The 16,891-nt window shown below is 39.6% G+C and overlaps 2 protein-coding genes across 8 annotated transcripts in view; both read left to right on the top strand.

Moving 5' to 3' along the window:
• LOC135112046 (uncharacterized) overlaps positions 1–7,502 on the top strand; it is a 241,685-nt gene extending 234,183 nt beyond the window's left edge. For 4 of the 7 annotated variants that reach the window (XM_064025914.1, XM_064025915.1, XM_064025912.1 and 1 more), the window contains 15 exons: positions 664–1,016; positions 1,248–1,372; positions 1,656–1,827; positions 2,254–2,375; positions 2,960–3,124; positions 3,421–3,602; positions 3,937–4,084; positions 4,335–4,433; positions 4,864–4,983; positions 5,147–5,561; positions 5,661–5,802; positions 5,914–6,129; positions 6,442–6,571; positions 6,824–7,053; positions 7,168–7,502. In XM_064025914.1, the coding sequence (XP_063881984.1) occupies positions 664–1,016; positions 1,248–1,372; positions 1,656–1,827; positions 2,254–2,375; positions 2,960–3,124; positions 3,421–3,602; positions 3,937–4,084; positions 4,335–4,433; positions 4,864–4,983; positions 5,147–5,561; positions 5,661–5,802; positions 5,914–6,129; positions 6,442–6,571; positions 6,824–7,053; positions 7,168–7,171 (2,623 nt within the window). In that variant the 3' untranslated portion in view covers positions 7,172–7,502. Of the gene's footprint in view, positions 1–663; positions 1,017–1,247; positions 1,373–1,655; positions 1,828–2,253; positions 2,376–2,959; positions 3,125–3,420; positions 3,603–3,936; positions 4,085–4,334; positions 4,434–4,863; positions 4,984–5,146; positions 5,562–5,660; positions 5,803–5,913; positions 6,130–6,441; positions 6,572–6,823; positions 7,054–7,167 lie in introns of those variants that run through there. The other 3 variants (XM_064025916.1, XM_064025917.1, XM_064025918.1) reach the window with 3 other exon arrangements.
• A 1,197-nt stretch (positions 7,503–8,699) lies between these two features.
• The window catches only part of LOC135112043 (T-cell activation inhibitor, mitochondrial-like), a 70,025-nt gene continuing 61,833 nt past the window's right edge, over positions 8,700–16,891 (top strand). The window contains exon 1 of the mRNA XM_064025908.1: positions 8,700–8,717. The gene's annotated coding sequence lies outside the window, so the exon portion shown is untranslated. The remainder of the gene's footprint in view (positions 8,718–16,891) is intronic.

Here is a 16,891-nt window from a genome sequence, read left to right as displayed (position 1 = left end):
TTAGTGTTATGCTTATCCTAGTCTGTGCTTTTGATATACTTAGCGAAGGTGTTCGTTTTCGTATTCCCAAATCTATGTGCACCTCGCCAGCCTAGCCCAGCCAGTGAGATGTTAGCCCCTTCATCTCATTGGCGTAGCTTCGGGAATTGTAGAAATTCAGGGACGGTAGATGTGTGTTGCGCAGACTGTAACACAGTAAAATATATAGAAACCCCAGGAAAACAAACTCAAGTCTTTCAAAGAGCAGGAATGCTCCTGAATTTAGCCTGATGCAAAATTATCTTGCAAGGAATCTGTTTTGTAAGTAGTTGGAAAATCATCAGTATAGGGAATGCCGTTATCCTCCTTGGTAAATTTGCAGTTTCAACCAATATTCCCCCCTCTAACCTACTGGATCGCCCCCTTAAGATAAATATCCTAACATTTTGTAACCTCCTAACCAGTAGTGAAGGGTTCGCCCCCCCCACCCACTGGAACCCCCCAATAAGGTTAATTTATTATTAATTTCCAATAGGGTAAAATGGGGCAAGAAATGCTCCAAACAGTGAGACGTAGACTGTGAAGCGCAATATTGTATTGGTTGAAACAGCAACAAAACGTTCTCCTTGTATGTAGTTGTGAATCATTCCTAAACACTGTGCAGTAACATTGAACTCTCCTCAGGTATCAGAGCAACCAAAAGAAACTGACAATGAGTCGCATGCATCCAAAGCCAGATGTCCAGAAGTTGCTCAAATTCATCAACAGTGGAAGCATTGCAGGCCTCCAACAGTTTAACATCTTAGTACCCACCAAGAAGAAAATAATGGCTGTGCTGGAGAAGAACCCACTAGGTATTGCCCTTGAGAAGTTTAGTACTGCATATGAGGCTGAGTTTGGAGAGTGGCTGAACCCATCTGTGTTTGGTTACTCTGACATGGTGGAGATGCTCAATGCTTTGGATGACATTGTGGACATGAAGCTCACTGATTCCAATGACCAAATGTTGCTGTTTTCAAAATCAGGGAAAATTAAAGGTAAAGGTTGTTCTGTTTTCTCTCTCTCTCTCTCTCTCTCTCTCTCTCTCTCTCTCTCTCTCTCTCTCTCTCTCTCTCTCTCTCTCTCTCATTCTTTTCGATTTTCCTGGAATGGTGTAACAAGACAAGGTTACTCATTTATTAGGGATACTTGCTACATAGTAAATGTGCACATATTTGACTACTTTGAAGTAACGCACAAAAATAGTGAAAATTTACATTTACCTTCAGGTCCAGACAATAATGAAAAGAATACAACTGTCACAGAGATGAGGAAGGAGGTGATTGACACTTTCCGTATCATCATTAGCAGCCTGGGTGGCATAAGTGTAGATATGCTCATTCCAGAGTATGAGGTAAGTAAGGCATTTATATAAGCTTACACTAGATTTACCAGAAGATTCAACAAAACATTATTGTTCATAACAATGTAATATTGGCTGACAATTTCCTGAAATATTAGATAAGAACTTGACTTGTTAAGGTTGTATAAGGTAAATATGTTTTGTTTCAGTTCATATTAATTAGGGAAATATAATCTCGACTCAAGATTACTTTAGATTCTCAAATTATGCACCATTATATATGGTGCATGATGGTATTAAAATTTCCCTGCCATTCTACTTTGGAAAATTTCAGTCAAGGACAAACCAAAAGCTGAATCTTCAGAAGCTTGGGTTTGATTCCTTTCCCCACTTACTCTCCCACCTCAGTGAGGTGTTCAAAACCTGCAAGAGGGATGGACAAGTCTTCCTCTTGGATCCTGCCACTCCAACTGTTGATCTGTTACAGGATTCCACAGAACACACAAGTAATGACTGATTCTTTTAATATTATCATCCAGCTGATTAGGGGGTGATAAATGGATAAATAGGGCAACTTGAGTGTAGTAAACCAAATGTCACATATGACCAGGTGTCCGAAGTAGCAAGTGCTGCTGCCAACCATGTAGTTGGCACAGTAGTTGATTGCCCTTGATCACTTGTCTTATGATAGAGTTTAAGCTTACATTATGAACAAATTGCTGTTTTCTTATAATTTGCAGTGAGATATTGTGAATGGATATTTTGCAAGTCTTAGTATTCACACATTAATTTTATCTTTCATAGTTATGATTGCCTGCTTGTTGTGGTCACAATCCTGCTTTAGTAAATAATTAAGGTGTGCGGTATTGTGCATCACTATCATGCTATCATATATTTCATGAAGCAATACAGCACTTCACTGATGCTTTCAGATACTCCAGCTGAAGGAATGAGTAGAAGCTTTGATGTTACAACAGCAATGAATCTAAGACAGTTGCTTGAGGAAGAGTTTCCTTGTGGACTGAAATTAAATGAGCTTTATGCAGCATATGAGGTCAGTGTTATTAGATCACATGACTGAGATTTATTTATTTTTTTTTTTTTTATTTGTTTATTTATTTATTTATTTATTTATTTATTTATTTATTTATTTATTTATTTATTTTTATTTTATTTTTTTTTTTTTACTAATGATCTTGCAATACATATGCTTATATGCTTTCTGCTCCTATTCTCTTTATGTTTTCATATGCGTGTCTTTGTTTTAAGCTTTTCAGAAAGTACTTGGGAATTTATGTGCATATAATGCTTTTGAATGTGAAATTACCAGTTTTTGTGTCTTCAATTTAGTAGAAAGTAAATTCAAGAAAAGACAATTTAGTCGAGAGTTCCTGAAGGTGACATTGAACAAGTGATTGGAAATGCATATTTTATTTATCTATTTATTTATTTTATATATTTTTTTTTTTTTTGGGGGGGGGGGGGAGGGGGGGAGTGGGGGGCATTTCTTATATTCCTTTGCTACTTTTCTATCAACTCTCCATATCACCAAAAATGTGCAAGATTACTTCCAGACTGGAAATTGTTGGTATGGGAGGTATTCTAGAGTACTGATTACCTGCTGGGTGAACTTCCCAGGGGTTTTATGGCTCAGGTCTCAAGGATTTGAACTATGAAAAACATGGCTTTGGTTCATTTGAGGCTTTCCTTGGTGCCAACTCTGATGTAGTGAGCCTCCACCATCACCAGGGCACCATGTGTGTGTTGCCCTGCCAGCCTCTCCAACATCCCAAACCAGAACAGGTAATGGTGCTGCACTCTCCAGTAGGTACCCCTCCCAGTGCCTCTTCTGCCATCCTGTGCCGTCCTGTCTTGTTATAAATTTGTAACTTTATTGCCAAACCTGTGTTTTTTATATTTTACCATCTAGGCTTTTATCTGCCATTGCAGCTCTTATACTCAATCACAGTTTGTGTTCATCACTTTGTGAGACTTGTTACTTTATTTTTTATTTACTCATGGCATTGTTGCTTAACCCGACCCTAACCCCATGTCACTTTGTTATTAAGTAATATTCAACATCCTTTTTTGATCTTCAGATCAACTTGTCATGTACAGGAAGTGTGGTTGGCCCTAATGAAAGTTACTCCTTGGTGGAGAGACTTCCTTCTGGGAAGGTGCAGGTGATAGTGGGCGAAGTGTACACACCTAAGAGGTTTTGGGTCATGCACTACGGAGAACACCACTCAAAGCAGCTAGACAAGCTTATGGATGGGATGCTGTGAGTGCAAAAGCTATACATAGAGTAACATGTATTGCTGTAGTATCAGTATTATAATTCCAAATTATTTATTTGTTGCAGTGCAGCAAAAGTGTTGTAACTTTTGAGTTATATTTTATATATATTTATGTATATTTTCATTTTTGGTAAGGCTTTATGAGATGAGACAGAAGTGTGAAAAAAGGCAAGCAAGCACTTATAGAAATCATTCCCATGTTTTTTGTTAAAGACAATATTTGTTATCTTTTCAGCTTAAATATGGATTTCTACAGAAAAAAAACATTATAGTCTAGGAATTGGTGGTCATTATTGTAACTTACCTATGGGTTTACAGGGAATTTTACAGGAGTGCACTCGGGAATCGTTACAGACTCCCTGAAAGACGAGTTACAAATCAAATGGTTGTTGCAGCATTCTATCCCCATGATCAGAACTTCTATCGGGCCTTTGTCCTTTCAGTGGAAGACCTCACCACAGTCAAGGTAGCAGATCTAACATTATTACCATAGTTTTCATTATCATTGCCACCTACTCACATGTTTCTTTCAAATTCATAAGAATGTATAACAAGAGTATTCCAACACCAACTTGTAATTAATGTTTTATTTCCTGTTGAGTAACTTATACATTTTTAGTCATTTTATATAACTTGAGAACACTAGAAATCTTTCAAGTCACTGCTACATACCCTGTTAAGTCCTGAATATATCTACTTTGCATAACTTGTTTCAGCTTCTTTTTGTTGATTATGGCACAGTGTGGGTCAGCTGTTTGGATCACCTGCGCCTCCTTCATAAGAACTTCTTTGCATTGCCTGCTCAAGCCATCAAGGTAACCACTCAAACGTGCATAGATTGGTTATTTATCTTTCATCTATCTTACTCTATATATATATATATATATATATATATATATATATATATATATATATATATATATATATATATATAATATATATATATATATATATATATATATATATATATATATATATATATATATATATATATATATATATATATATATATATATATATATATATATATATATGGTTGATTGTCTTTGTAACTATACATTTGTGAATTATATATTGCACATCACCCAGAACTTTCTGAAGGTGGTTCTACTAACAGAAATCCACTAAATCCTGCATCCATGTAAAGTTTAGTTTTTGACATTTATGCTCCAATGTGGATTTTATGAGGCATTTCACAGGTACAGTGTAAGGACTTCAAATAATTTTCATGCTCTTGGATTCCAGTGTTCCCTGCATGGTATATTGCCAGCAAATGGAAAGAGGACATGGGGCCACTCGTGTTCCAAGAGGTTCTTAGACTTGGTCCAGAACCAAAGGCTAGTAGCTGAAGTAGTATCTGAAGAGGTAATTATTGTTCATAATTTTCCAGTAAAGCATCATTACCCAAATATCCATTTTGTGGAAGGACAAGAGTTTGTCTTTCATAATCTTGTCATTGGATTGCATATAAGAATGTAGCAGTAAATTTCTCCAAGAAAATCTTTCATAAGTCCCTTACTGTTCTCAGATGACAACAATCATCAAGCTGTGGGACACATCCCAGGAAGAGGATGTCAGCATTGGAGATCTGCTGGTGAGAGACAATCTGGTTAGTTCTGCTTCTGGATTCTTGGATGACTCCAGTCACACTCAAGAGGCTGTAGCTTCCTCCTCCATTCCTGCTTTGGAAATAGACAGAGGGTCACATATTGAATGTAGTAGTTGTTCCTTCGATCCAGAAGAGGCATCATCACAGCCAAAGGGAGCTGGAGCCCAGAATCCTTTGGCACATGAAAGAGCTTCAGGTCAAGCAAAGAACTTGGATGCACAAAGCAGCAACAACTCAACACCCATCCGTGGAAACAAGTCAGAGGAAAGCCTTTCCCATACCAGGAGTGCAGCAAGCACTTTTGATGACTCCCTTCTTGATTGCTCACAAATAGGTAATTTTTTTTTTATATCTGTATCTAACAAAGTTATCAGCTTTTCTTGTAAACTTTTTTTCTGTTACTTTGATGATGATAATGTTTTGTGCCTTTCAGGGAAATGCAGCAGTGACCACATGAATGGGACAGCAGCAGGAGGCAGGCAGCCTTACTTGGCATCAACTCCCATGGAAAAGGAGATAGTGACAGTGGGCTGTCCTCCAACACTCTCAAATGAGATATTTGTTAGTGATGAAGAGTAAGTACTTAGTGTCAATAAGGGTAGGTTAGAAGCTATATTTATTTTTGTTTGTTATTGTCATATATTTCACTTCATTAGAAATTTGTGCTAATTGATGTGCCAAACCAGATTTCCTGAAGACAATAGTGAAGAAGATGGTCTCAGCCACAGCTACTTGATTCATCCTGTGGAGGTTTCTTTGAACAAGAAGATTCACGTCATACTCATTGATGGAATTCAGTACATGCTGAATACAGAATTCCCACACATGGAAAACAAAGTGTACCATCTTGGTATAACACTCAGGAAGGAAATCAATCAGGATATTTACAGGTTTTTGATTGAGTGAGTATTTTTTGGTTGTATTTTTTTCTAAATTTTATTTTTTTATTTTTCAATACTCCACTGTGATGAATGTAATTTCTATGATTTTTTTTTATTTATGTAATTCTGGTAGTTATATCCAGTAAGTTTAAATCCTCAGCATGTTTTACTATTCTGAAAAAATAAATAAATAAATTATATATATATATATATATATATATATATATATATATATATATATATATATATATATATATATATATATATATATATATATATATATATATATATATATATAATTACTATCAGTTAGATCTTTGATATTTTCTCCAGAAATGATTGTAACATTTATGAACCCAGTGGAGAAGTGAGAGCAAGTCTCATTCTTTATCCTCTCACCCACATGGCAGCAGTTCTTGCCCAGGATGGCTACAGCATAGCCACACATCTCCATCAAGGCATGGTATGATTTATATGTTGCTTGTCTGTCAGCCTATCCATCTTATCTGATGTGTGTCCTTTAGAACTCCCTCAAGGGTTGCCATTAACCAAATCTCTACAAAGTGTAATGATACTTCATGTTCAATGTTTGGTTTGTTGAAGGCATATTTATGTCATACTTTGCTTTCTCAAATCCATTATCTTTCACATTTTTACCATCACTTTTCTATTATTTCTTTTATTTAGTCAGGCTATTTATTTACTTCCTTCATAGGATATCCAGAAATGGAGCCCTAAATATCATTCCTCAGAATTGTTAAAAAGAGGGAATTATGAGTTACACGCATTTCCAAACACAAGCCACAGTAAGTCAAGCATTGGAAGTACCAGCACCAAGATCTACAAGCACGGGGCGCAGGTTATGCCTCCACGCAGGCCATGCACTATCAATAAGTTCAGCATGTGGAGCCCAGTGACAAAAATGGCACGGAATACTCGCCACCAGTGAGTATAATATTTATTGTTGAGACTTTACTTGAAATTATTAAATATTGATGTAAGTAATATAGTACATGGATTTCATCCACTGCTTTCATTTTCATGCCTTTTCTATTTCAGATGAGAGTTGGGACATGTTTGTATTGTACAGTATAACATGAGCCTGTCCTTGCAACCAGCATAACCTCGTTCTTTCTAGTGGTCTTGTTTTGACTAGTAAGGGAAAGTAATTAAATTAAAAAGAGTACAGTTTGGAGAAAATAAGGTATACTCTTAACAGTTTGCTTCACATCACTGACCAAGCACAGTTTGGGGATAGGTGCTGAGATACATTCCTTATAGTTTACTAAAGATGATAAATCTCAAGTTACTGAGATTTCTTTTTTGTTTATCATAATTAACCTGTGTATTTTACAGACACTTTGTTTCATTCATAGAATAAAAATTTCTGAAGATCTTGCATTTGAATTTGCTCATTGATATTCAGTAAGGAGTTGGATTTTGTTGTTGAATGATATGATGCGTAGTGTGTAATGTGTAGGAGTACAGCACTTGATTATACCTACATGAATGGTCAGTAACATGTATGGTGCTGGTATGGTACATGGTTTGAAGTGGTGCATATTTTTCTTGTTTAGGTGTCTGGGGTGTTTGTAAACTATGTGATTCTGGTGAATAGTAATGTTTGATATTGTTTTTTTGTTTGATATTTTGAAACTTGTGTTGTTGATTTCATCAGATTTGGATAAATCCTGATGTTTAGATTAGGCAAAACCAGTTACAACAATTTTTCTTCATGCAATTGAATAGCTCCAGTTTTATTTATTTATTTATTGTTATTGTTTTTTATTTATTTATTTTATTTTATTTATTTTTTTTTTTTTTTACATAATATCTGCAGTGCTTTGTGGTGCTTCTTCCCTAGCCATTGCTCTCAGACCTTCAGACAGCAGAAAGGTGTGAAAGATGGTGGATTTTTAAGGACACACAGTTTAACAAAAATAATTGAATATTTCTTAATTGGGAAATGGGTAATTTTAAGCATTATTATGTCTGGATTACATATTACTATTTACTTTTATCACTCTAAAATTTATTTATTCATGAGTTTTATTTGTTGCTTTAATTTCCACTAAAACTGATTTGTTTGATACCCATTTCCAATATAATGTTGCCAAGCTGCAATGGAAGAATGAATGCAAGTTAATAGACCATGAGTCAGTCATGGCAGTGTCTTAGTGATACATTCTATATGTGTAAATTCAAAATTATTGCAATTTTGTTTCATCCTCCATGTAATAAAGTTCTCATGATATATAATGTTTAAATCGCACACTCAGCCACGTCAGAAATGCTGTGCTCTGTAGAGGTGTACTGTACATGGAGGGGTGAAAAGAGGGACTGAACATTCCACTGCATTTTTTCGTCTCTGTAAAGTGTGAAAGCCTCAAAACATGGCAGGGCTTGTGCTGCTCAGTGGCTGCAACACAGTCACGTAGGGGGGTGTGGGGAGTGGGAGGGATTACGTTGCTAGGTGATCTTTTACTCTAATTCTCATTTCTAGAGTGCACACCACACTTCGGCGTGAAAACAACGGAGTTATGAAGCAGTTCTTCCATCTCGTACACTCCACACGTGGGAAATATTGAGAAGCGAGGAAGAACACTGAGGTATGTAGGAGTGGGACTTAATATCTTTATGTGGTAGTTAAGGTACCCTATGTATTGCTGTTGTGAGATGTAAGGTAAGGGTGTAAGTCTTGCAAATTTCTTTAGTAGTAATAATTATGACAAGTAAACAAATTTCCTTTTGGGATTACATATAGGAATCTCAGAGCTCCTTTTAGCCATTTATAGTGACTGAAGTACAAGGGTGAGTGTTCAGTCAAGCATGTACTGTTATGACGCATGAAGATTTGCGGAACAATCTTTTATAGTAGTAATAAAAGGAAATGTGCAGGTGGACATCACGTAACGGCATGTTTCAATGAGATGAGGTGTGTGGATGTGAGGATAAGATCTTCCAGCTTTGCCACATTTCAGACCAGCACCTACTTCCCATGAGTGCTGATAACACGATTATTTCCCTCTTAGTGGTGGAGGGTTGAGAGGGAAGAGTAGGGGGAGGAGGGGGCGGGGTAAAACTTGAGGTGGGAAGTCTTGCACTGAGAGGAAAAGTTTTGAAGTAAAATGTGAAGATCGACTCTGGCTGTTATATAGTCCAGGAAATGTTTTAAGTCTTTTTTTTCACCCCATTAATTGTTGTCACCTATTTTTTTAATTGAGTCTAGGGTTAAAACCCCATTTTTGATTGCTAAAGTTTCAGAAAAGTACTCCAAACTCACTCTCTCTCTCTCTCTCTCTCTCTCTCTCTCTCTCTCTCTCTCTCTCTCTCTCTCTCTCTCTCTCTCTCTCTCTCTCTCTCTCTCTCTCTCTCTCTCTCTCTGTGTGTGTGTGTGTGTGTGTGTGGCATATAATGGCAGACAAAAAATATAACATTCCTATATATCACAAACTAGAATAGGCTATTCCGAACTCCGTTTTCTTTCCCCTACGTATCTTCCCTGATGCTGCGTCCACACACACACACACACACACACACTCCTCATCTGTACGTGAGTGTGGAGAACCGCATTATTCGTGGTCTTTAATTAAGCAAAGTACGATATACTTAGATGAAGTTTACCTCGGGAGAATTTCACGGCGTTATTCAGAGATCCCGTTGCCAAGGAAGAGAATCCTGCCTTACCTGCCCTTCCTTAAAAAACGCTTGATTAGATGAAGCGACCGCTGGCTTGGAGATCCTCATATTAGCATTCTTATTCTGTCCACTAATACCGCACGCACGCCAGCCACACACACACACACACACACACACACACACGGAAGGTGTATTGGAGTTTATCTTATCATGCATGTTCATAAGAGAGAGAGGCTCAACAAAATAAGTCAGGGAAGATATGCTCGGAAATAGAGATAAGCAAATAGAGTGAGAAAAAATATACAGACGACTAGGTAAATGAGACCCGTTGGAAAAAAAGATGGTAATGGAGATAGTAAAAATAGACCAATAGAGATGGGGAGAGATTGAACAGAGGTAATCGTTGAAATGCGACACTGATCGTAAATATGAGAGTTAAAATTGTAAAGATAAGTAAAGAGGAAAAGAAAATGGAGAATTGTTTAGTTCAGTGCGATACAAAATCCTGCCGAAAATATAAAGTAGACAGAGAAAAATGATAAATCTGAGAGTCTTTAAAATACGAACACCGATCAAAACAAAAAAAAACATAAACATAAGTAATGATAAACAGGAGAGCGAGATAAAAAAATAAAAAGGACAACGGGAAGAAAGACAAAAAAATTAAACAAACATGGAATAATCTGAATAATCGTAATTGAATAAAGTTTTTAATCCATACTGATGCTCACTTAAATTAGTTTTCGGTTCACGTCCCAAGATAAAGTTTACGTGCATCTGAAAGTTCTCAGCACCACCACCACCACCACCACCACCACCAGGATGAGGAAGTGAGCGAAATATTCAGCTGCGGAATTATTGGCTCGCCTCATCACGTTAGTAATTAAAGCAATTAACTGCACGGATGCAATAATGTGATTACGTCTGTCCGTCTTATGTTTTTTTTTTTTTTTTATGAATCTTTTTATTGACTTAGTTATTTATTTAAGGGTTGTTTATTTATTTACCTTACTTGTTTATTTGTGTGCGTTTCATCATTAAAAATGTCATTATTTTCTTTCGTGGCAAATAGAAAATGAAAGGAGAAATACCGAACTTTTCATAAACTAGTCCTCCTCCTCCTCCTCCTCCTCCTCCTCCTCCTCCTCCTCCTCCTCCTCCTCCTCCTCCTCCTCCTCCTATAACTATTACCACCACCACCACCACCACCATCTCGTCATCACCCGTGGCATGCATTCTCCTGCCTGCCAACACCCGCCTGGTCTATCTGCTCTCCCTCATCCTCGCCACTTCGCCGGCAGCGGTTGTCACACACGCACTATTGCCTATGCATTGCCTTTGACATCTCTGATAATTACAAGCCTGATTTGGTAATGAGAGATAATTCCTAGCTCATAAGCCTAGTCTCCGCGCCGTACGCCATCGAGCACGACCACCTCCTCCTCCTCCTCCTCCTCCTCCTCCTCCTCCTCCTCCTCCTCCTCCTCCTCCTCCTCCTCCTCGTATGCTCCATTTGCCCTGGTGTTAAATTCCACCTTGGGAAGCGTTGGAGAAGCCATCTGAATATTGGCTTGGTGATCCTGATAACCCAAAGCCACACACCACCTGCATTTCGCACTAGAGAGAGAGAGAGAGAGAGAGAGAGAGAGAGAGAGAGAGAGAGAGAGAGGATGGGGGGGAGAACAGGTGTCGTGTATTGGGAGAAAGTGGATAGAAGGGAATATCAAACAGTAACAGATTTTGTATCCTGACTAGGATTGTTGATTTAAAAAGCTCTACTCTTATGTTATCATGTTAGAGAGAAAGTAGGTGGTGCATTAAAGAAGAACTACCTTTTAACAATGGTAGTATAACAGTATTAGGTATGGCTTAAAGAAGGACAGGTGCAATCTACGGTCGTGAATGCCAGCTTTAACAAACGAAGCCTCTTGAAAACGCGACTAACTTAAAGAAGAGAGAATTTTAGCTTTAAAAAATAAGAGGTGATCATTTATTTTGAGATGAGTGACAACCGGGCATCTGATATGAAGTACGTAACGAGGCGTCTGTCAAAAGTTTGGAATGTATCTGATTTGACTACTTTCGAGGGAGAAGCGATGAATCTGAAGACCAAAGACTTAGTTAAAAACACATGATACGAAGAGTGACAACCAGAGACTTTATATAAAAAGAAATACTTCCCGAAACATCTATCAGAAGTTTGGACTACACTTTAATTGATTACGTTCAAGGAAAGCGACGAGTCTGAAGAACCACCTTTTAACTCCACCTAAAAACACATTATTACTTATTCTAAATCTCTGAGTGACAACCGAGTTTTTATATATTAAGTCCGACCACTTGTTGAGGCATCTATCCGAAGTTTGGACTGGACTTAAACTGACTACGTTCGAGGAAACCAAGGAATTTTAATAACGTTGAATTCTTAGGTAAAAATACGTGGTTCTGAAACGAGGACTTACAGTTGGGGATTTAACGAAATACTTAAAGACATGTCTATTAAAAGTAGGTGCAACATCAGAAGTTAAAACGCTTGAAAGTAGTAAAGGAAGAGGGAAAGAGAAGAAGAGAACAGGGGGATGGAACCGAACGGAACCGAAAGTAGTCAAGGAACAAGAGAATGAGGAGGAACCAAAATGAACCAAAATGACGTCACCCCACAGAAGAGAAGAAGAGGGATCAAGAAGAACCAAATTAAACCAAAATTACATCAGATGGAAGAAGAGAAGAAGAAACCAAAAGGATGTCAACTGGAAGAAGAGGAGAAGCAGGAGGAACCGAATTAAACCAAAATGACATCAGATGGAAGAGAAGGACATCAACTGAAGAAGAGAAGAAGAAGAAGCAAGAGGAACCGAAATGAACCAAAGAAAATATCAGGTGGAAGAAAAGAAAAGTAGGAGGAGCTGAATTGAAGTAAAGTGACACCAACTTGAAGAAAAGAAAAGGAGGAGGAGAACAACTGGAAGAAGAGAAGGAAGAGGAGAAGGATCAAGAGTCACGAATCACCAAATTAAACCAAAAGAACATCAGGTCATCTCGATTTCCTCCTGCTACATATACCAATTAACCGAACCCTCACCATTTTCCCGCGTCCTATCTGGCTTCATGCTTGCGTCACAAACGTACCTGTAGCACCGGTTTGCAGGGCCTCGTGTAGGGCAACGCTCCTCTCCACACCTGAGTAATTAGTTTCAGGTGCTCTCCCGGACTGCCATTTGAGAACGAAGGGAATCATTACCTGGAGTGTCCTACGGCGGAGGTTGCAGGAGGTGAAGGAGGAGGAGTGTGGGTGAAGGGGTGAAAGGGCGAGGGTGAAGTGAACTGAGGGGGCGTATAGGGAAGGCTACAGAGATAGAGGGAAAGGCGGAAGTATTGAATATATTGTAAATTCTGTAAATTGATTGAGTTATGGTGCAGCAACAAGGTCACGTGACGCTTGATAGTGTAGCGGGAAAGCGTTATCTTGCCAACACACATATTACCTTCACCTGCGTGGGATCGAACTATCTATCAGTCTACCTGTCCATATCTGTACTGTTTATCAATCTGTCTATCAAACTAATCTGTCTGTCTATCTATATATGTGTATTTATTTATCTAGCTGTTTGTCTGTGTCTTTCTGTTACCTATCTATCTAATTATGTCTATTTATATATTTATCTATTTCTCTATCAATCTATCTATCTGTGTTTGTCTGTCTATCTCTGTTTTTGTAATATATGACAACCTCTGAAGGAAACATGTAAGTCAAAATGTTCTACTCTACTCCTGCTTCAGCCTGAATATCCCTTATCACCCTCCTCATCTGTTTACTTTACCAGTCATCTTTCCTCTCCATCTACTAAGATTACCACCTGGTCACCGCTACACCAAAATAATATATGACGTCATTTAAGAGCGCTTCATCTACATATCTGCCTCGCTTTTTCGCAGCAATGACGGTAAATTTAGGCAAACACTAATACCTCAACGCAAAAATGGACGACACCGCCACGACGAAAAAGGAACCGAGATATAAAAAGAATAAGAAAAAACGTGAAAAGAAAAGAAAATCCCGCGTTTATCAGAAATTATCAGCCAAAAAAAAAAAGGAGAGAAAAGAAAAACTATTTGAAGAGAAAATGCGAGGCGTCTGTTTATCACGACTGAAATATCACGCGGGGATAAAAAAAAAAAAAAAAAGAACGTGGCCTATTTTCATCTAACACTGCTCGGCGCTTCCCTTGACCTACCGCTCGCTGAATTCCCGAGACCAGCTCTGTCAGGCGTGGCAGTGAAAAGGCAGGTAGCTGTATGGCCTCTTTTGAACGGCACTGAAGCAGAGGTACGCTGGGGGCGATGACTCTCTCTCTCTCTCTCTCTCTCTCTCTCTCTCTCTCTCTCTCTCTCTCTCTCTCTCTCTCTCTCTCTCTCTCTCTCTCTCTCTCTCTCTCTCTCTGTTCAATTTGTTTTCTGATATCGTTTCTTTTATGCTGTTTTAGTTTGTTTTTATCTTTTTTTTAATAGTTGTTTCTATGTGTGATTTCTCTCTCTCTCTCTCTCTCTCTCTCTCTCTCTCTCTCTCTCTCTCTCTCTCTCTCTCTCTCTCTCTCTCTCTCTCTCTCTCTCTCTCTGGTCTCTTTGAAGGGATTTTCCACCTTCTTGTCTTCGCGCTACTCGTGTATAATTTGCGAGTTTAAGCAAAATTTAATGCACTGCCTCCCTTTTACTTTTTGAGGAATGCGTTTGAGTTGCTTCGTGTTTTTTTCTGTGATTTATTAAGTCGCTCCTTCTTCCCGTTTTTTTTTATTTCTGAGTGACTAGTTTGGCCTTATTTTTTTCTCACTTTTTTTCTCCTTTCTTTTTTTTTACTAAGGAATCTCAGTGGCTTGATGAATAACCACGGCGTCCCAGCAAGGTATCCATCAAGGTTTTTAGACGGTAATTGCCTCCAGGTAGATAATTAAGTGTGGTTTGTACTGCCCAGTGTTCAGCTATACTCGTAGTGAGACGTGCAGTAATGTGCGGCGCTGTCTTCCACTGTGTTCTGTGTTTTCCTTCCTTCTGTCTTAATTTCTTTGGTGTGTTTAAGGTTAATAGGTTTTAAAAGGAGGTTATCACTGCATCTAGTAGTTGTAGTAGTAGTGATGGTAGTAGTAGTAGTAGTAGTAGTAGTTGTAGTAGTAGTAGTAGTAGTAGTAAATATAAGGATGGTACATTTGTTTTCTACCAAATACAAAGATTTCTACATAAAACACGCATACTCACTCACACACACACACACACACACACACACACACACACACACACACACACACACACACACACACACACACACACACACACTCCGCCTCAGACCTTCTCTTTACCAGTTTCCGATGCCAGGCAAAAAAATACGAGTCTGAACACACACACACACACACACACACACACACACACACACACACACACAAAGGAATGCATCGTATCCTCGTTTCCTGAGCGTGCGTGCGTGGGTGAGTGCGTGCGTTGGTGCGTGTGTGTGGTTTGTGTATATGTGTGGATGGACAGACGGACGGATAATCCCTCACATCAATCCCTCCACCTGTGAATCATCGTGAGTAATCGGCGTGGTTATCGTGTTGTGAGGAGTCTCTGGAATTCTGGGAGTTTGTGATGGTTTTGGCGAGGTTTAAATAGTTTTGGTGAGGTTTTGGAAGGTTTTGGTGACGTTTGGGAAGGTTCTGCCAGTTTGGGAGGGTTGTAGTGGAGTTGTAAATGGTTCTGGTGCGATTATGGAAGGTTCTGCTGACGTGTGGGAAGGTTCTACGGTTTGGGAGGGTTCTACTGAGTTTAGGAGGGTTCTGATGGTGTTTGGTAGAGTTCTGTGGATTTGGGAGGGTTTTGGAAGGTCCTGGTGAGTTTTGGATGGTTCTTGTGGGGTTTGGAAGGTTCTCTTGGGGTTTGGGGAGGTTGTAATGTGGTTTTAGCGGGTGTAATTTGTAGGGAGATGTGTGGTGGTGTAGGCTTTGGAGGAATGATTATAATTAGTTGCTGTGGTGTTGTAGTTATAGGTGTGATTGTGATGGTGGTGAAGGTTAGTGATGGTGACTCATTGTGGTGATAGTGGTGAGTGTGAGTTTCGTGCGTCTCTGCTTGTGGTGGTGGTGGTGGTGAGGAGGTCAAGGAGAGAGTGTGGTGGTGTGAGTTGATAGCGTTGGTGGTGTGCGGAGGCGGAAGCAGAGGCTGAGGAGGAGGGGGAGGGTAAGATTAGCAGCAGCTGTGGCAGTGGCTGGCGGTGACGGCGGCTGTTGCTGGAACACACCAAGAAGAAAACCCGTTAAGTAGTGAAAACAGCGACTAATGAAAGCCGTGGGAGCAAAATCCAATACTCTTGTTGAAAGCCGCAAACTTTGGCCGCCAGCGAAGTTTTGACGCCCTTGCACCACCACCACCACCACCACCACCACCACCGCCGCCGCCCACCACACACACTAGCGACAAAAGATCACCCAGCAGCAGCAACAGCCACGCGCCCCGTCGCCTCAAAACAGGCCGTGAAAACCTGAAGCCATACTTGAGCTACAGTCCTTCAAGTTGGCGGCAGCGACGGTGGGAGATACTGAATGCGGGGGAGGCAGGAAGGGGAGAAGGGTGTAGAGAAAGTGTTCGTCAGTGAGTGTTAGAAAGAGGAAGTCGTATTGTCCCTTACCCTTCTGTCTATTTGCTGATGGTATTGGTGAGGCAAGAGCGTCTCACTCCAGCTTTATCTGTCTTGGTAAAAGCCTGACAGTTGCCAAATATCACTAGGGGAACCTCATTTCAATGCCTCATTCGCGATAACTGAGGCTACGATGAGACAAGACTAGGAGGAGAGTTCCCATGAAGGGCCGTGGGAGGCTGAGCACGGGCCGGGCAATGTGGATTTATTAGAGTCGCCAGGCGGGGAATGGCATTGGTGTCGCGTCCCTCACTACACTGTCTGCTCGGCGCCTCGTCCAGGATGTGCCGCCTCTGTGTATTTTCTCCCAGTCAGCAATTCCGCCTCGTTTAATCATCCCTCTTCCGCCTTCCTGTGTGCCGGGAGACTCCCCGCTCCAGTCAATGAACAAACACGCACACACGCCGTCCCCCACGCACACACTCACACACGCGTACACATTGTTCCTGCATCGTATTCCAT

Source organism: Scylla paramamosain, chromosome 23 (assembly GCF_035594125.1).
Source record: "Scylla paramamosain isolate STU-SP2022 chromosome 23, ASM3559412v1, whole genome shotgun sequence".
NCBI lineage: Eukaryota > Metazoa > Arthropoda > Malacostraca > Decapoda > Portunidae > Scylla > Scylla paramamosain.
This window is presented reverse-complemented; position numbering and strand designations above follow the sequence as displayed.